This window comes from Juglans microcarpa x Juglans regia, chromosome 1D (assembly GCF_004785595.1).
Source record: "Juglans microcarpa x Juglans regia isolate MS1-56 chromosome 1D, Jm3101_v1.0, whole genome shotgun sequence".
NCBI classification, from domain to species: Eukaryota; Viridiplantae; Streptophyta; class Magnoliopsida; order Fagales; family Juglandaceae; genus Juglans; species Juglans microcarpa x Juglans regia.
Window position 1 is genome coordinate 37,619,887 of NC_054594.1, and position 21,454 is coordinate 37,641,340.

The following is a 21,454-nucleotide window of genomic DNA, read 5'->3' on the forward strand; positions in this document are numbered from 1 at the left end:
GCAATCTGGCATGCTCTTCTTTTTTTTTTTTTTATCTTTTTATTTTTAACATTCTATGGACCTTACATTATGTGGCCCAGAGCAGGTCGGTCACCTCATGAATATATCCCAATTAAAAAGTGAATTTTCTTTTTTATACCACACAATAAGAGCCGAACACCCTAATCAGCTTTTCTATTTTTATATGCTCCCTGGCAATATGATAAGCTACACGATAGCACATTACGTAATACTTGTGTAATGCCATCTCATCTGTACAAGCACTGCAAAACAAGGTTGCTGTAAAGAGCATATTCAATAATCTATGTTCATCCTAACTATTAAATTTTCATTTGTCATTCTTTTTGTAAAAGTCGAGGATAGCGACCACCCTTGTGCCTACAGAGTAATTGAGGAGCGTGAATTAATTGCAGCTTTAGTTTCTAACGTTAGATTTGTGGAAAATATTCTTATCTGAATTCACAACATGTCTTAAGGTCTCGTTTGGTTGTTGAACTCTACTGAAATCAACTCAGTTCAGTCTAATTTTAAACTGAGTATAACATCCAAACACGGTAACACCCAACTCTTAAATCATTAAACTCATCTCAACTCAAAATCTCTTTACACGTGGGACCTATTATCTTTTTCAATTTAACACCTCTTTATATGCGGGACCTACAAAATTTTTCAAATTCTCATAAATATATCTAAATTTATTTTAATATCTAAACACATATTTACTCATTTTAAGTGAGTCTCATAAAACTTACTCCACAATCTCAACTCACTACTATTCATAAAGAACTTAACTTATCTCAATTCAGTTTAACATTCAAATACAACATAAATCATTGTAAAAAAACATACATCACTTATGACGGAATGAACACTCCATTGATGTGTTTGTTGCTCGATCCTCTTTACATTGGTGGCCGCTAGAAGATCAAACGTGTTTTTTGAGTAGAGAAGATAACTACACTGGCTTTTCAGAACACAATGGTCAACAGAAATTCAGTGAGCCAATCTACTTATTTAGGAGGGGCAAGAGCTTCCTAATGCATCTATAAAACTGTCCCGCCACATTATATTCCCAAAACAAACATAATGACTATGCTTATCCTCATAAAAATAAGTGAATACAGCATCTAAAGCTCCCTTACTAGGATGATCCAAGTTCAAGCAACTTTCACCAACACATTCAATCATGTGTACAATCATGGGATATTAGTGCTAACTTCAGCGCCTGAAATAATCCAGGCAAGACTTTTCATAAAGTTTCTTGGATTGGTAGTTGACATGATATTCACTTAGCAGGAAGTCCCTGTATAAAGGGGTTCTCTTTGGATATTTACTCTTTGATTGGGCCATATGTCCGTTCGCTTCCGCTGAAAAAGGATGCCACAGAAATTCTTGGTCCAACGCCGTTGGCAAGCACCCTATGCTCAACGCTTTTAAGCATGTCATTTGATACGATCTACATCATAAGAAAGATACATTAATTTCGAATGAGAAACCGCATTCGAATGTAAACCCACTACTGGCGGGAGTAGACCTGCAGAAAATTTCCAATATTTACAAGAAGACCTCCAGGTGTAGGGTGAACATCAACCCATTGATTTTCATGAAGAACTTGGAGGCCGCCGATTTGGTCTTGTAGAAGTATAGTGAGGAAGTCGGGGTCGGAGTGCCTTCTAGCTCCCAAAGTCAGTTCTGGCTCTGGGCATGGTGGGTAGTAGTGGCAGACAAAGTTGCACTTTTGGGCACAGACCAGGGCTCCTAGCCCCTAGGTGTTCCGGACTCGGTCCAAGAGCCGCAGATAGTAACTCAAAGATAGTGTCCCCAAACTTCTTAACATGCTGCCATGCTGCATGTACTCCATTGTTACCTCTCTGCAAAGTCACGTGAACATGTTTTGATCTGACTGATCTTTAATCAGAGTAATAAACGTATCAAGTATCTTTATTACAATGATCAGGGGAAAAAATGAACATCTCCTAAGGCGGTATGTGGTGCAGCGCCTCAATATTACCTTTTGAGAAATGCTCTAGCCATAAAAGGATTACATAAAAATAATCTCATAAATTGATATGGTTTAATGTGATTCGTTATATTATAAAGTTAATTTTATTGTAAAGTAAATCTAACAGATCAGATAAAATCACGTTAATTTATAAGATTACTTTTATATAATTTATTTATAAATGTAACGGTACTCTTATAAACGAGTGAGCTTGTTAGAGTTCCTATCATATGCATTGTTAGGTTTTTTTTTTCGCAGTGGAGTTCCACAATTTTAGCCTCAATATGCTGAGTAAAGAATCATTACCAAGGGACTAGGTATCATTACTAGAGGCGAGAACTATCATCTTCAATTAATATACTATGTTCGCAATAAGTTAGGTGTTATTACGTAAAAAGCATTTTTTTTTTGTTTTTTTATATACATCATTAGGCTATAGTGGAGGCAATTTAAAAATCCAGCAAATTGTGGAGAAGATCTATTTTGCAGAAAATAAGAAATATCTTGAAGAAAATATAAATAAATTAAAAAAATAAAACTCCAGCGTCTTAGGCAAAAAGTGTTGGGGGTGACATAGCTATTTAAGTGGAAGGTATTATTAAGTTGGAAACAACATGGGAAACAGAAACATGCCCCTAAAAATTGCTGTGTTCAAACTAGATCAGAACATCTTTCGCCATGTGAGGGAAAGGGGAAAATTTGTTTTATGATTGGCACTAAAGTCAATTAACCAGCAAAACTTCAAGAAACACAAGATTAAGCATCATCCTGCTCGAGAACATTAGCGCAAATAGAATATACATGCAGATTTCTGATTTGAACGTGCATAACGGCAAACTGCTGGCAATTCCGATGGATCAAAATGATGAGTAGCTCGCGAAGTTATGATCAAGGTGTCCCTCCAATTGGCGGTACATGATTGATGTAAATCAAAATTAGAGTTGAAAACAACATTTCTTGTGCGATCTCGTGAATAAAATTCCTTCTTCAACTCAAGATCTTGACATTGAACTTGCGTATCCCCTTTATCATATTTCCCAACAAAGATGATGGGATCCCATGATTAACGACTTGGAAAAAGCCCCACTTCTCAGAAGCCTCCTTGACTTTATTGACAATGAGCTCCTTGCGCCTTGCATCTCCTTGGATGCCATCGAGACTTATGACAGGAACTTGAACGCTGCCTCGGTGGCTACTTAGCTCTTCAGCAAGCTCATCGGCTGGTCTAATGAATATCTTTGGAATGTTGGATATCCCGGCATCTACTAGTCCTTTTACACCAGCTTTTGTGTTGTCAAAGCCCTTTATCTCCTTCTTAGGATCATTACTTAATGGCGTTTCCCTGGCAACCTCTCCATCGGCTGTGATTTCCATTATCTTTTCCGATGCAGAATGAGAAAAACAGTGTTGCTGCCGGTCCTCTAATAAGATTATAGATGACACTCGCGGTAGTTTAGGCAAAGGGGTTATCTTATATTAAATGATAAAAATGCACTTGCACTTGATGGACTTCTGCTAAAATTTTAGTAGTTTCTATAGCAGTTTGGTCAACTACGGCGTGCTTGATTATCCCATGAAGCTAGCTGCTATATATGTTTCATCATTTTTCACAATTTATTATTTTGTGTAGCTGTCGAAGGCTTGGATTGAACTATCAAGCATTGAAGGGATAAGTCTGGCTACATGGAGGCGTGAAGCCGCCCAATCCCGCGCCCCCCCCCCCCCCCCCTCCCCCCCGGGGGCCCCTTATTTTTTTTTTTATCGTTTTTGGTTCTGGTCTGAATTAATTGCATCAAGGTTCAAAACTGATGGATTGTTTCTGGGTTTTATGCAAATGCAAAGAGTAGACATTTTGCAAGATGTCAAGGCCTCCAATGAACCTAATGTCTCCTATGATTCCAGAATCCTATCGAAGTTATTTTAGTATCTTAAGAGCATTCTCACTTAAGTTGTTTATGTGGAGGTCAGGTAATGATTTGTTGGCTACAAAAACGAATTTATTTGTTAGGAAAATCAGTGATGATTCAAAGTGCCCCATATGCCTCCAAGAGGATGAGTCTGTTATGCATGTTCTTTGGCATTGCCCTGCTGCAAGTGATGTATGGGCTGGGTTTCTAAAGATGGTGCAGAAATGGAAGAGAGAAGATGAAGTAGATCTACTGAGTTTATGGGGGAGATTGTCACAAAAGCTCTGCAATACTGCAATGGAGGAAATAGCTACCATAATGAGAAGCCTAGGGATCAGAAGAAATGTTTTTATTTTCGAGAAGAAGTTCACTAGTCCAAGCTGTGTTATCAGATCAGCAAAGGATGCTTTGAATGAGTTTCATTAAGCTCAGGTTCTACTAGAGGGACAGGAGGGGAACAGAAGTGCAACAAGAGGGGAGAAAATATGGTTTCCACCAGAACAGAAGATGGTCAAGGCTAACTGGGATGCTGCATTGGATGTTAAAGCAAGGAAGATGGGAGCTGGGGTTATAATCAGAAATGAAAGGGGAGAGGTCATGGCAACTTGTCATGATCAGAAACAGAATGTTTTTGAACCAGCTCTAGCAGAATGTTATGCCTTGAGAAAAGCAATGGATTTTTGTAGGGACCTTAATTTTGACAAAGTAACATTTGAAGGTGATGCACAGGTTGTTATAAACACTGTGAATGACCCAGTTGAAGATCTGTCTTTAAATGGCAGTATTATTGAAGAAATGAAGATGATGCTTAAAGGTTGGCAAGGATGGAAAGTCCAATATTCACATAGAGATACTAATACAGTAGCTCACAAGTTAGCAAAAGCTGCTCTAAATTCAGAAGAGGAGAAAGTGTGGATAGAAGAAGCTCCAGTTTTTGTTTTAAATAGTTTACATTTTAACAAACACTGTATTGATCAACAGTTTATATGAATGAATGAAGAATGGTTTATTTCAAAAAAAAAAAAAAAAAGAGCATTCTCACTTCTGACGGAGTCAGAGACAGGCATATTGTCATCACACAGAGATCTGCCTCTAGAATTTCATGCAACAAACATGTTATCGTAATCATTCTAATTGCTCAGGTTCTACTAATAACAAGCGTCGAAGTAAAACATGGGCAACTTGTATCATGCACAATCTATTTTTCTGTGGGACGTTTAGTAAATAACAGTAGATTGAACATTGAAATGTTTGTCACTTAGGTTCTTATAAACTACTACATTAAGAGACAAAGGTTAAAAGTCAGATCCCTTTTGCAACTTTAAATGCGTTAGGGCAGAGACCCCATCAAGACCTTTCTGATCATAGTAAGTGACGAAATCTTGCACCGAGGTTTCCCTGTATACAGGGGGACTATCTTCTGACAGCAATTCCCTGATGGGGCCATAAATTCTTGTTGACGGATAAAGGTGGGGAGTGAAAAAGCATGCAACAGATACTCTTGGTCCTATATTGTTTGCTAGCACTCGGTGTTCTACACTTTTATATCTGTCATTAGATATGAGCTGCAAAAATGCAACAGAACAATCCTAAATGCATTTGATAAGCAGTTAGAAATCAAATTGTTCTCCTAAAATTTTGGCTCCATAACTTCGAATAGTTACCAGGCATTACAAACAAAATTACCATATTATTTCCTCATTTTGTGAGAACTAAATGCAAAATATCAACTTGAAAATGCGTAATAACATTTATCTAAACATCAGAAATGATTCTACCAGGTTTCCATTATTTCCTATATAGCTTTTCTTTCCGTAGCACCCTTTGTATACAATGCCTTTAAGGAAAGAAAAGAAAGTGTTTCCGGGTAGCTAATGTGGGGCTTTTTGTCTGCTTTACAAACTTACAAGAATGAAAAGGCATCTTTAAATGACATGACAAATACAATTTCTTGTTGGTTAATTCAATGTATTTTAGCAGAAACTGTTCGTTAGTGATAATATGAAATAGACTCCAGAGATATAAATACGTGTATCTGTGTGTAAAAAAGCGCATGTGTGAAGATGCAAGTTAACAATATCAAAATCTTGCCTGTAAGAGATCTCCAATGTTTACCACTAGAGCTCCGGGCACAGGGGGGACATCAATCCAGCGGTCTTGATGAAGAATTTGAAGCCCACCAATGTGGTCTTGAAGTAAGATGGTGAGAAAATCAGGATCTGAGTGTTTGCTTGTGCCCATAGTCAGTTCAGGCTCAGGGCACGCAGGATAGTAGTGACTAAGAATAAGAGTCCCCTTTGCACAATCCAGGTCTATAAGATGGTTGGGATTGAGCCCAAGTGCTTCTGATAACAATTCAAGCAAATTGATCCCCAATTGACGTGCTTGCTTAGAATACTCAATAGTTATGTCTCTGCAAGTTTGATAAAAGAACACATCCAAACTACTATTGAAATAATGCTGGCGGCTTCATGAAAGACGCTTGGAGCAATGATATGGAAAATGCAGGAAAATTAAGATACCAGACGAGATAATCAAACAAAGAAAAAGTTCGTCTCTGAACTTTAGACTTAATTTAAAATTTCAGACAAAGACAGCCTGGTGCTCATTTAATCATGATGTCAATTTTGGAATGAAAAGCTACATAATTTATTCAGTAGAACGTCGGGAATAAATAAAAGGAGTGAAACAGAGTGTCTCTTTAATCAAAGGGACAAAATTCAGTTATGATCTATCAATCCAACAAACCCATAATCCTAAACTGGATAGTTCTGAAAATTCTGAAAACAATTATCCCTAGTTCGAACACTATTAACTTAAAGCAAAAATGAAATGAGAGATCAAATAAAACTGTAAGCTATTAATCCTTTGAACCTGTGATTCTAAAATAAAAGTGTACCTGCAGACAGGAGGCAATTCTTGAGGGTCAAGAGGCTCAGGACCCATAACACAAAACAAAGTATCCCTCCAGTTAGCAAAGCTGGACTCGTACAAATCAAAGTTGCTCCCAAACTTCACCTTTCTCATCAATTCCCTCGTATAATAATCTGCCTTCACCTCCCTTGGCAGCTCGTGGAATCCACGCACCGCCTTCAGCACATCCTCCAATAGCTTTTTCGGAATTCCGTGGTTTACCACCTGAAAGAACCCAACCTCCTCGGCGGCTCGCCGGACACCAGCAACTTTATCGGCGCGGCTGACAATGATGTCACCAAGGTCGATGACCGGAACTACAAATTGGGTGTTGGTTAGATCGCCGGAATTTTGGTCCTCCCGGTTGAGCTCCTCCGGCGGCCGGACGAAAATTCTCGGGATTTTGGCGACACCAGCATCCACAAGACCTTTGACACCGGACTTGGACTCGTCGAAGGCCTTCAGCTCCCGTTGACGGTCATAGTTGAGGGAATCTCCGGTGAGTGATTCCCCGGCGCCGGTTATCTCCATAATTATTGTTTATGTTTTGGACAGAGAACAATTGGACGACAGATTATTTTATTTAGCTGAACAAAAAGTCTGCGGCACGCATGGATGCGCCACGTTCGTATTTGTCACTCAATAATAATAAAAAAAAAAATACTCCTTAACACTGTCAAGACCAATTATCTATCTTTTCTAAACATAGTCGATACGAATTATCCTGCTACAGTCATCGCCCTTCTCGTCTCTGTCAATGGGCATTAAACTTGTTCTGTGCCTAGCAGTTGGCCAGATATTTCATAAAAATAAATATTAAAAATATCATAAAAATTCTCATAGAATATAATATTTGTTGAATTTTTATTAAAAATTCATAATTTAATAGTACTAAATTGAAGCTTGTTGACGGAAGATCATACCTAAGTCATTTCTTTGATTTTTGTGCTGACTGCTGGTTCGAAGTAAATTGTAATTGCTTGTGCAGCAAATGCTGCAGATGAAGATTGAAAACATGATAATTTGTTTAAGGTACCCACGCAAATGAAAGCCACAGACATTCTGTCAAATGTCAAGGAATCCAATGTAATTTCTCTAGTTGTTCACAAATCCCAGGGAAATTAAATCATTTTATTGTATCTATATAGCTTTTCTGAATTAGTATTGACGGATTAGAGAGAGATCATTGTCACCCCATAAACAGAGCCACCTTCAGTGTTTCAGGCGAGGCACAATTTACCTCGATGATTAGGCTGATCAGTACATTCCAAAGAAGAGCAAGAGGTTTTAGAAATAACGGCATATTTTTTATATATTCCACGCTTCAACACAAGTAGTATTTGCCAAGAGCATGGAGTAAAACATGGGCAACTTATATCATACACAGTTATTTAGTTCAGTATGTTTTGCAAATAACGTGAGTTTTAATATGGATTGCTCATCTCACGTAGGTTCGTTCTTATAAGATATTAGATTAAAGGTCTGCTAATATTATTCCATTGACTGCTGCAACTTGAAGCGTGCTATGGGCCTTGGGGCAGAGTTCCCTTCAATTCCCTTGTCATAGAAGGATGCAATGAGTTCTTGCACTGAGGTTTCCCTGTATACGGGAGGATTATCTTCCGATAACAATTCCTTGATGGGGCCATTAATAATTCTTGAATGGTAATGCTTGGGAGTGAAAAAGCATGCAATAGACACTCTTGGTTCTACACTGTTTGCCAGCACTCGATGCTCTACACTTTTAAATCTGTCATTAGACAGGAGCTGCAAGAACACAGCATAACAACCCTTATACCCATTCACAAACAATCATGAACATAAAATAATTGTTCACCCTGAAAAACTCGGGTTTTTTCAGAAACTTCAGATATTTGAATTCTATGTACTTTAGAATGGCTCACTGTATGCTCCACTAGTACACCAATAATGAAAAAGCTTAAGCATTTTAAACAAAAAGATAAAATAATTCTAGTCGGCCGGCAGCTAAATTATGAATTCGATGTATTTTAGAATCTACAGTGGAGTTATCATAAGAAATCTAAATGATTCTCATTCTACTTAGGTCTCGTTTGTATTTGCAAATGAGATGAGATAAAGTTAAAAGTTGAATAAAATATTATTAGAATATATATTTTTAATATTATTTTTATTTTGAGATTTAAAAAGTTGAATTGTTTATTATATTTTGTGTGAAAATTTGAAAAAATTATAATAATTACATGAGATAAAAAGTTTTGTAAAATTGAAGTAGTGACTGTCATATGACCCAGATATATATATTATATATATGAAGTGAACATTGAAAGTAGAAAGAAATATTAAAAAAATAAACTCTTGCCTGTAAGAGATCTCCAATGTTGATTATTAGAGCCCCAGGTAAAGGGTGAACATCAATCCAACGATCTTGATGAAGAATTTGGAGCCCACCAACATGGTCCTGAAGTAATATGGTTAAATAATCAGGATCCGAGTGTTTGCTTGTGCCCATGGTCAGTTGGGGTTCAGGGCATGCTGGATAGTAGTGAAGAAGAAAAGCTTGGCCCTTTGCACAATCCAGTTCTAGTAGGTGGTCAGTTTTGAGCCCAAGTGCTTCTGATAGCAATTCAAATAAAGTGATCCCCAGCTTATGGACTTGCTTGGCATACTCAATTGTTATGTCTCTGCAGATCAGATGAATGAGCATACTAATTAGCAAAGTAGGAGTCATATCAATAATAGCAATTTTATTGTCAAGAGCATTCTTATTGGAATAGTCAAATCTAAATAAAGTCACTCAAATGGTTAATAGGACATGAAAATATATTACATTGGATTAGGCAAATTCATTTAAGAATAACTTTCAACTACAGTAAATTCAAGCCTTTGGTCATATTTGATTGTGCACTGTAGCTCGACCAAAACAATTGTTTACTATTATTCTGTCCTACTCCTCTTGATTTTTCTCCTCTTTGTACTAAAGTATGTTGCTTTTTCCTTGACTTGTTTTTCTTTTCTTTTTGTTTCTGCTTCTTTGCTCTACCCTCATGAAATGGACCACATCATCACGTTTGTAGTTATTAGTATTAAATGATTATTGAAAATATGATTTTTTAACTAATGATTTAATTAGAATATAATTAATAATTAATATATAATCAGTAGAATAGTAAAATATAATACAAATAGATAAATTTTAAAAAAATATTAAATTAATATTATTTTATTATTATATAAAGAATAAATAGATAATTTAATATGAAAATTAAATGTGAATGAAATAGATAAAGGCAAATTCATATCTTGTTAGTCAAAAATTGGGTTTGGCTTTTATACCAATAAAAGTGCTCTAAAGTTAAATTTTAAAAAAAATAAAAATAAAAAAAATAAAAAGCTAGGGAGTTTTTTTAACAATAGAAACTTTCATGTGCACTTTAACCTTGGTCACAAACTTTATATTACCAGAAAATTCAGGTAATGACAACTGAGAATTTATGATGAAAAATGAAACAAGATACTAGAACTATAGCTAGTTGTAGTCGATATATGTAAATCAGTATATATAGACTCATGACATCCCCAAACTATACCTACAAACAGGAGGAAATTCTTCAGGTTCGGGAGGTTCGGGATCCATAACGCAGAGCACATTGTCCCTCCAGTTAGCAAACTTCGACTGGTACAAGTCAAAGTTACTCTCAAACAGCACCTTCTTCGCCTGATCCCTGGTATAATACTCAGCCTTTACCTCCCTTGGAAGCTCATGGAACCGACGCGTTGCTTCCAACATCTCCTCCAACACTCTCTTAGCGATCCCATGATTCACAACCTGGAAGAACCCCGCTGTTTCAGCGGCCCGCTGTACACTGGCCCTGACCTCTGCACGCCTGCCTATGGTGTCGCCAAGGTCGATAACCGGAATTGTGAATTGGGTATTGATTGGGTCGCCAGAATTGGGATGGTCGACGGCGAGCTCCTCTGGGGGCCGGACGAAAATTCTGGGGATTCTGGCGATACCAGCATCCACAAGGCCCTTGACACCAGCTTTCGATTCGTCAAATTCCTTTAGCTCTTCGAGCCGATCATATTTTATGAAATTTCCTTTCAGTGGTTCTCCGACGCCCGTGCTCGTCATTTTTCTCGAACGTTTTGGGAAGCAGAGAACAGAGAGATAAGATTTGATGACGGATTTGATGAGAACTATTAGATGGTGCCGCGTGTCGAATGCTTGTTTCATATTTAGGCAAGAGCAATAACTTTACACGCAAATTATACCATAATAATCTCAGTTATAGTCGGTGAGTTTGGTGTCCGTACGATGGTCTCAGAAAAACCCAATATTAATGTGATAAACAATAAAAAGTAACTTTGAGTTTTGAGACGTAATTTCTTAAATTGCGTACATTGACGTCTAGGAAAGTTGGTGGTATAGTGCGTGTCGTTCGAAGGTGACCCGAAGGCAATAGATCGATAATTTCTCATTCTGGGAGAGGGAAAAAAAAATTTCATCATCTAAACTATGGGTGGAGAAAGGGGAATGGAAGGGAGTGAGTTTAGAGAGAGCTTAAGGCAGGAAAGAATTAGTTCCACGAGTTTTGCTCTTGTTTTGGACAGTATGAAAAAAATTTACATCTGGTTGTTGAGTTGTCTTTATCTTAAATTGTTCCTTTTTTTTCTTGTGTGTGTGATATAAAAAATCTCATAATGATCACTTAAGTGCTCCCATCAATGGCCACAAATTTCTTCAGTAACTTGCGTGAATATTAGTTCTATTGATGTTGTGTTTTACGGCCTGGGCAACTCCACGTTGTTGGGGCTCGAGTTGGGTTCCTGCTAAAATGAGAAACGGGGAGCTTGGGATCCATAGTACCTCTGACTCTCAAATTAGTTTCAGTGAGAGAGATGAAGAGAGAATATCTTAAGAAGAATGATAATAAAAGTGTATATCAATGTTAACCTATTCACTGGTCATGGGAGGAGGTTATTTATACTTGGCTAGCTAACCCTCATGGCAGCGGGTGTGTCGTTCCGTATGGGATCGAGTGTCCCTGCCGCGTCGCAGATCAGTCAGACCTGATGGCGGCTATTCCTGACACCCAGGATTCACGTTGTGGCGTACTGAGCCCAGAGACACATTAAATGCGGCATGGCTTACCTCCTAACGTGGCTTTCTCCATCCCATTAATGCGGCGTGACCTCGGTCAAACATACCCATATCTCTGACATGTCTGGCCACCAAAGTTTAGGGTTAGGGGATGTCCCTTCCTATCGGCCAATGATGGTGTCAGAATATCCTGCCTTTTGCCCTCTCGTCAGTGTACCCTGCCTAGTCATCCCTCTTATTGGGCCTCCTGGGCTGGCTCAGCCCAACCCAAGCCTTATCCTTAGACTCTGGCTCGAGCCCTTCTCCTAGTCTGGTCCAAGGGATAACCCCCCTCACAAGTTCATTAGAGTCTTGACAGAACTGACTACGCTGGATGTTGTTGTAATTTCAGATAATTTGTGAATAGTAGTAAAAAACTAATGAATAACAATAATGTAACGTCCCGATACTGGAGAGGTTGGAGAGTTACTTCCTGTGACTTAAACTCACATTCCACAATATATTTATATACTCCAAATTTTTAATGCCATATAAAAATGATTATTTCAAACCCACTACCTTAACATAATCAACTTTCCAAAATATCAAGTCACAAGAACACGATAAAATTATTCAATAAAATTCGTCAATACTCATAGAAACATTCTATCCTTAATCCACTATACTTAAATCATCTCACCCTTGCTCCATAATTTTGATTCTCAGCTGAAATATTCAAATTATCTGAAAAATATTGTCGAGATAAGAGATGAGTTATCAACAACTCAGTAAGTAGAAAACATATACTAGTATGTAAACATGAGCATTTACAGAGTTCAGAATGCATAACAAAACAATTTTACTTTCAGAGTACGGAAATCATAACATGTTAATGAGAATATCAAAGCGAAACTTTAGAAATATTCTTATTCAAAAGTCATTTGTCATAGTGTAACTGAGCATCATCATTATCATGACAAAGTATCATATCAGATTAAAGGTCATATTTAACCCCCGTGGTAGGGTTGTGCATCTGCGAATAGTCAAGCAGAGCATAAATTACTCTGTTACCAAAGAGTGTGCACTCAAACAGAGGTCACTACTATAACATGTGATAAGGGTGTATACCACTATTATCACCTGTGGCAGGCGTATACTATTGCTATCACCCGTGACAGGGTCACATATCACTATTATCACCTGTGGCAATGTCGTATACCACTATTATCACTCATGGTAGGGCAGTATACCACTATTATCACCTGTGGTGTGGTCATAACGGAACAAAATAGAAACATAATCAAATAAAGAATCAGAAAGTCATGTCAAAGGTTTCTCAAATGCCACATCATATCAAAACAGAGTATTAAACGAATTCATATCATCTTCACAATATCAAAAACAGATTTGAAGCATCTCACTTAATCAATGCAAACATTTGCAGATCTAATATTCGCTCTTTTGACACAGTTAAAAAATATAATGCAAAAAATAATCTCATGTCTACACCAATCATGACAAAAAAAAATACTATTTTCTTATACAAAATTTCATGAGTAATACAGAGCACATGATTGAGGTTGTATTCACATTTCTTTTCAAAACATATCATGCTCATTTTTCATAAATTCAACATCAGCCCATTCATTTTATGCAAAGTCTAGCATAGAAACTCCACTTACCTGACTCTTTAATTTCTCTGAATTTTCTCACAACAGTGCTAAGGGAATATTGATCATCACCTATAAAATAGTCAAGCGTAACTTTCGTAAATTTTTAATTGAACACGTACTTCGTAATTGACATCCGAGATATTAAAAATCAATATTTTCCTAATGTATAAAATCTCTGAAACCTTAAAATATCATCACTCTATAAATAATTGATTTCCACTTAATTTTTCTAACCAATTTACTAATTAAATCCTAATATAATATTAACCCCATAATTTGACATTCTAGTATTTTCCCTTCAAATTTGTGTCCTCTGACCCTAAAAAATATCCATATTAAAATATTCACCCAAGACCTATAAACATGTGAAGCTCATGAAAACCAAAATGTGTAGTGGTGGTGCAACCAAAGAATGAATGTGTGACTCCTACCCTCTCTGTGTGGCCAACCCGTAATAATCTAATATTTTGTACTAGACTCGAAATAAAAAATAGAGAGTGGACTATGTGAGAGGAAGGTGAGATGTTGCAAGAGAGAAAATAGGAGAGATGAGAGAGATAGGCTTACCATGTAGTCTCGGTAGTGGTGGCTGCCCGGTCATGTGCAACACTAGAGATAGTGGTAGTTGTTGGTTTGTAGTGTTCCGATTGCTCTGATAAGATTGCTAAAAATAGAGGCTTGTTGAGTTCTTGGTGCAAGTGATTGTGTAAGGTAGTGGCTCTTAGTGGTTGGCTTTTGGAGGTGCTAGCGGATGGTGGCCGTGGTGAAGCATCTGATGTGAAACTAGCATCCATTGGTGTGGCAATCGAAGAATCACGGACGGCGTACGAGGGAGTGGGCCTTGCTTTGTTTTTTATTTCTTAAAAACACAAGCTTTCGTGTTGTGGGCTGCGATATTGACTGGGTGGAGTTGGTTGATGCTGCAACGGGGTTTTGTTACTGAGAAGGGAGTGATCGGCTTTCTTACTGGACAGGTGGTTGGCAGTAGTGCAATTGTGGCTGTGTTGGACGTGGATGATGGCTATGCCATTCGATGTTTTTCATGTGATGTGCGTGGGCTTCTTTGGCCTTGATGAAAGGCTGTGTGGTGGGTTGGTTTTCTTTCTCTCGTCCTAACCAAGTGCTACAGCAGAGGAGTGTGGATTTTGGTGAGGATGGCAACAACATGGGGCTTGATAGGACGTTTTATGATGGCCATTGGGCAGTGAGGAAGGGACCGAGAAGGTTGAATGGGTGGTGACCGTTGGTTGGTCTGGTTTGACGCGAGAGGGTGTCGCGACTTGATAAATTGAGAGTGGTAGTTTCCAAACTGCTTGTATGTGGGAAAGATATAAAGGGAATGAAACTGAAGGAATTTTGGACGTGCAACAACCCTAGTTGAGGGAGATTTCTACGTGTGCATGAGATATATATATATATATATATATATATATATATATATATATATAAAGGCAGCTGGAAACCCCAGAGAAAGAAAGAGGAGGAAGGAACATGCCTAAAATTGTTGAGTAGTTCGGTTGGGCTTTTAGAATAAAATCTTGGGCCACTTTTTAATTATTTAGGGCTCACTTGGTCTATAAATATTAAAATGGCTTTTGTCCATTGAGCTCAATAAAACTCTTATAATCTACCATAGAAAGTTATGGGTTTTTCCAATTAATCTAATTTGAGCTTCTATGAATATTGAGCCATTAATATACTCTAAAATCATCACACCTTAGCGATTTTAATAATGAAATTTTGGGCCTATGGACCTAACTAAATTTCAATAAAATTAACTTGTGGGTTTATCCACAAATATTAACTTCTAAAAATAAAATTTATTCAACGCGAGCTTGGCCTGAACTCGATGTTGGGCATGGGTGTTACAAATAAAAAAGTAGTAAATAGCTTATAAATAATAGTGAATAACAGTGAGATAGTCAAGGTAATCTCCTTAATCAAACATAGCCTAAAGCTAGGGCTGCAACTAGAGCTGGTACAACTGGGTTTGTACTCGACTTGACCCGAGTGCACTCATTTCTGGAGTCATCAACCCGACCCGAATAAAATAGACTCGAATCAAACTCGTATGACCCGACCTTTACCAAACAAAAAATAAAACCAAACTTTTTGCACATCGATTTATCTCAAATCTGTGGACAAATGGCAATATAATCTCTATCTCAGATTCTTCTCAATCTCAGGAAAAAAACCCCAGAAAACAAAAAATGAAAAGATGAAAAGAGCGAAACTTTGCGAAGAGTCATTCGGATGCAGTCGTATGCAGAAGCTGTCTGCAAAAACTCGATGCAGTCGTTGAATCTTCAATGGCTTCGTTGTGGTGGAGTCATTTGAAATCTAGGATAGCAGCATTTCAGCTGTCTCTTCTTACACTATCGATAGGAGACAAATAAAAGAGAGAAGGAAAAGGAAACTTTTCTGAGCAAAATAGGATGAGAAACAAACGATGGCTTTCTCTAAGTAGTCCGATGATTACCAGTCTGAAGAAGAGGAAGTTTACTGTGAAAGTGAAGGATCTGACCTAGAATAAGATTCGTCTAGAGACCCAAGTTACGACATTCTTGGGAAAACCCATGCCAAGTAACCTCTCAGAGAAGAAGAAATAGAAGGCTCGGTTTGTATCGCATAGAAGAAATAGAAGGCTCGACTTTTGAGATTATGATTTAGCATTTATAGATGGTTGTGGTTGCTGTCGTATGTGCAAAATTGTTGAATATTTGGATTTGGGTATTGAGGGAGACTCAGATGAGCTGGACGTGGTTGTGCCGGAACTTGATAAGAAAGATGCGAAAAGCTCATGGGACTTGGGAGTTGGGCAGCTAGGGTTTGATAAGCTTCTTATTTATAGGTTGGTTTGACACCAACCCGTAACTAGTCGGGCTAGAAACCGATCAGAGAATGAACCGATAAATGTCGAGTCGGGTTGGGTCATTTTGAACGGGTCTAACGGGTTTTTGGGTCATCTACACAACCTTACCTAAAGCACAATGTCTGCAAGTAATCCATGCACGGGCCTTCAACAATATAGGTCAAATATGTTGTACAAGAGAGATGCACACTAATGCCTGGTTGAGATTAAGAAATCGTCCGATTCATTTTAACTCATCTCATCTAATCATTAATAATAATAATAATAATATTAAAAGATAATATTCTAATAATATTTTATTCAATTTTCAACTTTTATCTCAATTCATCTCATCTCAATTCACTATCTAAACCTTGCCTAAGAATACGGAGCAGAGCATGGACAAGCGTAGCAAAGTTGGGAATTGCAAAAGTACACTCGCAGCAAACTTTAAAGGTCAGAGTTGAAGCTCAAAGACTGGAGATGAACCATAATCAACTCTATAAGCCGCCACAGCTAAGCCAAAACATGCAGGGATGACAGACTTCAAAGTTTGAAATGTTCAAGTCCGGAGGTCCCGTCGAGTCCTTTCGAGTAGATATAAGCAACATAATCTTTTATGGTGGTTTCCCTGTAGATTGGGGCGTTTTCTTCTGATAGCAGCTCCTTTATCGGTCCATACAGCCTGGGGGTATAAGTCTCTTGTTTGAAATGTGTTCTGAAAAAACTAGCCACGGATATTCTTGGACCTACATTCTTTGCCAGTACTCTGTGAAACACGCTTTTGAACTTATCGTTGGAGATTATCTGCAGAAAAACACATGGAAACTAAAAGCTACATTTTTATCAGTTCAGCAATATGATTGCTTGATAACTTTTAATTTGTTCAGAAAAGAAATAAATGTTCTCGCCATCGACATATTTTACTTCTGGGATCAGCGTTGAGTCTATCGGGTATATTGACAATTGAACCAAATTTGAAGTTGAAGAACAATATGCATGTACAGAGACCACTTAAGAAGTTACATATACAACTTCTTTCTTCGCAAATTTGCCCATGAGAACTCTTTTAACTTTTTGAGAATGAAAATGCAAAATTGAGAATGATAGTATCATGTCTTTTATAAATTTCTTTTGCAATGGAAATGATAATTATAACATGGTTCGTTCTGGAGGAATGAAAATTAGTTACCTGCATCATATCTCCCAGGTTTAGAACCAGAGATCCCGGGATGGGGGTAACATCCACCCATTGATTCTCATGGAGGACTTGAAGGCCACCCATTTGGTCTTGTAAAAACACCGTGAGGAAGGCACTGTCAGTGTGTCGGCTGAGGCCTAAAGTCAAGTCAGGTTCGGGGCATGCTGGATAGTAATGTCCTACAACATAAAGTCCCTCAGCGCAACCCATGTCTTTGAGGTGGTTGGATTTAAGTCCAAGAGCTTCCGACAGCAACTCAAGTATAGTAAGGCCTAATCTCATTACTTTCTTCGAGTAATTAATCGTTATATCTCTGCAAATCGGTCTAGGACATGATTGAAATTCCCCAATTCCCAAATACTAAGACAGAGAAGGAAAACATCATCTATTTTTTTTTTTTTTTCATCTGAACCGCTAGAATAAGACAACGGTGCCATTTATCAGTTTCATTTTTTTTTTTTTTTTTTTGAGTTAAAGATTGCAAGGTGTACTTTTTATATTTGGGGGAAATATATTTTCCCGAACCTGTAAACAAAATCAGTACTGGGAAAGCTATACCTGCATACTTGGGGAAATTCTTCAGGGTCGGGTGGAGAAGGAGCCATAGCACAGTATAGGGTATCCCTCCAATTAGCTGCTGGTGCTTGGTAGAAATCGAAATTGGTGTTGTATGTCACCTTTTTCGTTTCATCGCGTGTATAAAATACACTCTTAACCGCATGCTCTTGCTCGTGAATCTGAATACCCCATCGATCATCTCATCCAGCAGAGAGACCTCAACTCCATGATTGACTGCCTGAAAGAAACCCCAATTTTCACATGCAACTCTGACTTCGTTAACTACCTTCGCACGCAGACTAGCATCTCCATTGATGCCTTGGAAATCTATGATCGGAATGCCGAACTTGGGGTCCCAGCTGGAACCTGAGTAGTCGTAATATTGCTGATGTTGCTCATCATGGACGAATATCCGCGGGATCTTTGCTACCCCAGCATCCACAAGTCCCTTTACCCCAGCTTTTGACTCATCAAATGCCTTCAGTTCACTTCTCCGGTCATATTTGTGTTCCATGTCTACAATAAATTCTGCTAATCGAGCTTTGTAACCAGAAAATTCTTTTTTCATATGTTGCAATGAATCAATGGATCAGCTGCTTGTCTAACGCTCTTCTGGAGTCAAAAGAATCTTTCATTTTCCAAGGACTCCACATAAGAAGACAACAGAGAGCTAATACTGCTACCACGTGCTACCACCTCTTGTGTTTTAAATGGATATATGGAGAATACTGCAACCACTTGGCTATTAAAAAAGAATATAACAACAGTCGAAAGCTGAGCGCTGGTCTTGAAGTTTTCAACAGAAAAAACAAGCGATCGGATAGCAAATTAAAGGAGGGGAAGAAAAAAAAGTAATCATATCAGCAGTTGTTTATTGGGAAAATTCAGAAAACAGCTACAGATGCTTTGATTTTTCACCTCTAAAAGAAAAAACTTTAGGATCCGAGTTTTTATATGAAATATTTTAGACTTTCACAGCCCTTTCTATCAAGTAAATTGCTAAAAGAAGCTAACACAAATTATAGAGAATACTAATAGTTTATTTTTAGATATGAGATGAGTTGAAATTAAAATTAAAAAATTAAATAAAGTATTGTTAGAATATATTTTTAATATTAATTTTTTTAGAATTTGAAAAAGTTAAATTATTTATTTTAATTTGTATTGAAAATTAAAAAAGTTGTAATGATTAGATAAAATAAGATGAGATGAGATGAGATGTTTTTTGAAAACAAATGAGGCTACTTTCATAAAAATATGAAATTCTTGAATTTTTGTGTGTTTGAGTTGTGCATATACCAGGACTTCAAATAGAACATAACTCTAACTGTTATCCTACTTAGTTGCCTATACATCGTATGAATTCAAAATTTAAAATTGTCAGCTATACTCCTAAAGAAGTGGAGTTTGTTGAGGTGTTTTGAACTCCTGAAATAGAGGAGTCTTCTATGGATGAACAGGTCTTGTTGACTTGTTCTTCTACACGCCCCCTCAATCAAAAGGGTAAGGAACGAATCGTGAGATTGTCACGCAGAAGATGAAATTGAATAGAGAGCAGCAGCTTCGTAAGAGCATTTGCATATTGGTCCTTGGTTAAAACAAATCCAACATGAAGTTGACAACGTAGGACTTGATCACGAACATAATGAAAGACGATTTCAATATGTTTCGTGCGAGCATGAAATAGCTTATTGCTAGTCAAATAAACAGCTCCTATGTTATCCCACCAGAGAATTGGAGAGTGGACAATTGGAACACAAAGATCAGTTAGCACCGACTTTATCCACTGAATTTCTGCAGCAGCATTTGCAAGTGCCTTACATTTAGCTTCTGTGATGCTGCGAGCAAAGGTCTACTGTTGCTTGCAACTCCATGAAATCAAATTTTTGCCCAAATAAACACAGTAAGCACCAATGGATCTTTTGTCGTCACGATTGGATGCCTAATCTACATCACTGAACGTTTGAAGCTAAAGATCAGTAGCATGTTGTATCAATAAAGCATGAGAAATGGTGTTATTCAAATAATGCAATATGTGTTTGACAACTGCCCAATGCGGCTCTATTGGATTTTGCTTATACTTGCTAATTTTATAGATTGCAAAAGCAAGTTCAAGCCAAGTAAAAGAGATATTGCAGCCTTCCAACTACACTTTGATACAAATGAGGATCATGAAAATGTATACCATCAAATTTTGTTAAGGGATGTGAGGTCAACATTGGAGTAATACAAGGCTTTGCTTTGTCCATTTTACAGCATATAAGAAGATCAAGAATGTAGTGCCGCTAAGATAAATAAAGACCATGATCACCTATGTACTTGCAGGACTTGGCTAGGACTATGATTCCTTGGCTTCAACAATTACTTTTGGCTCTGATACCATGTACAGAATACTAAGTTTCATAAAAATCCGAAATGCTTGAATTTATGTATGTTTGAGTTGTGTGTATACAAGGACTTTAAATAGAACATAACTCTAACTGTTATCCTACTTAGTTGCCTATACATCGTATAAATTCAAAATTTAAAATTTCCAGTTATACTCCTAAAGAAGTGGAGTATGTTGAGGTGTTTTGAACTCCTGAAATAGAGGAAATAAAGGAATCTTCTGCGAGTGAACAGGTCTACAAGACCTGTTCTTCTAAACAAATTAACAATTGTCTAACATGACTTCTGGTTAAATTAAAAAATAAAAAAGGGCAAAAAAGAATATATAGCAACCAAGATGGCCCCAACCCCCTTTAGCGAGGCTCACTTCCACTCGTGTAAACGTCAAACTCACAATAGGGGATCTCCACATCGTCAACGCATAGAGTTAGGAGTCTTGACTCTCTTCCCACCAACCCAAGAGAGGGTGGGAAGAGTCAGGAGTCAGGACCCTTTTTCATGTGACTTTCTTTAATATCAAATTGAAGAACTTCAAGCCCCTCTCATACCAATCCCGAATGATCTTTGGGTATGGAGCCAGCGTGAGTATAGTATAGCTGTGAAGGGGGCTTAGGCGTATAGGGGTCACCACTCCCGCTACAAGAAAAATAGACTTTTGTACTTTTGTGACTAATTTATTGCAATTAAAAGACTATTCACAACTAATTTTAGTTGTAAATAGTTATTTTGATAGAATTAACTGGTCGCAAATAAGTAATTTTCTTGTAGGCCCGTCCCGATTCCAACACGTCCAAAGTTCGCACCCAAAAACAAGTGGATCAACTCAACGTTGTCTCACCCTAAAGAAAGATTGGATTATAGTTGGCTACTTAATGACTAATGTTATCGGTTTCGAGACA

General features: G+C 37.6%; 2 protein-coding genes, 1 long non-coding RNA gene and 2 pseudogenes across 3 annotated transcripts; 1 reads left to right on the plus strand and 4 right to left on the minus strand.

The window, feature by feature from the left end:
* Positions 1-916: 916 nt before the first annotated feature.
* Positions 917-3,376, minus strand: LOC121247230 (annotated as a pseudogene).
* Positions 3,377-4,416: 1,040 nt separating this feature from the next.
* LOC121247238 lies at positions 4,417-4,899 on the plus strand. The gene has a single exon (XM_041145616.1). It carries the CDS (start codon positions 4,417-4,419, stop codon positions 4,897-4,899), a length of 483 nt encoding a protein of 160 aa, XP_041001550.1.
* Positions 4,900-5,125: 226 nt separating this feature from the next.
* LOC121251947 (1-aminocyclopropane-1-carboxylate oxidase homolog 1-like) lies at positions 5,126-7,452 on the minus strand. Its single transcript, XM_041151368.1, has 3 exons — positions 6,809-7,452; positions 6,001-6,322; positions 5,126-5,474 (listed from the first exon to the last, which is right to left on the minus strand). The coding sequence occupies exons 1-3, from the start codon at positions 7,351-7,353 to the stop codon at positions 5,205-5,207; spliced, it is 1,137 nt and encodes a 378-aa protein (XP_041007302.1). The 5' UTR covers positions 7,354-7,452; the 3' UTR covers positions 5,126-5,204.
* Positions 7,453-8,083: 631 nt separating this feature from the next.
* Positions 8,084-18,828, minus strand: LOC121251991 (annotated as a pseudogene).
* On the minus strand, positions 12,661-14,953 carry LOC121251998. Its single transcript, XR_005938163.1, has 3 exons — positions 14,125-14,953; positions 13,567-13,626; positions 12,661-13,146 (listed from the first exon to the last, which is right to left on the minus strand). It is a non-coding gene; the product is annotated as an uncharacterized LOC121251998 (long non-coding RNA).
* Positions 18,829-21,454: the final 2,626 nt, after the last annotated feature.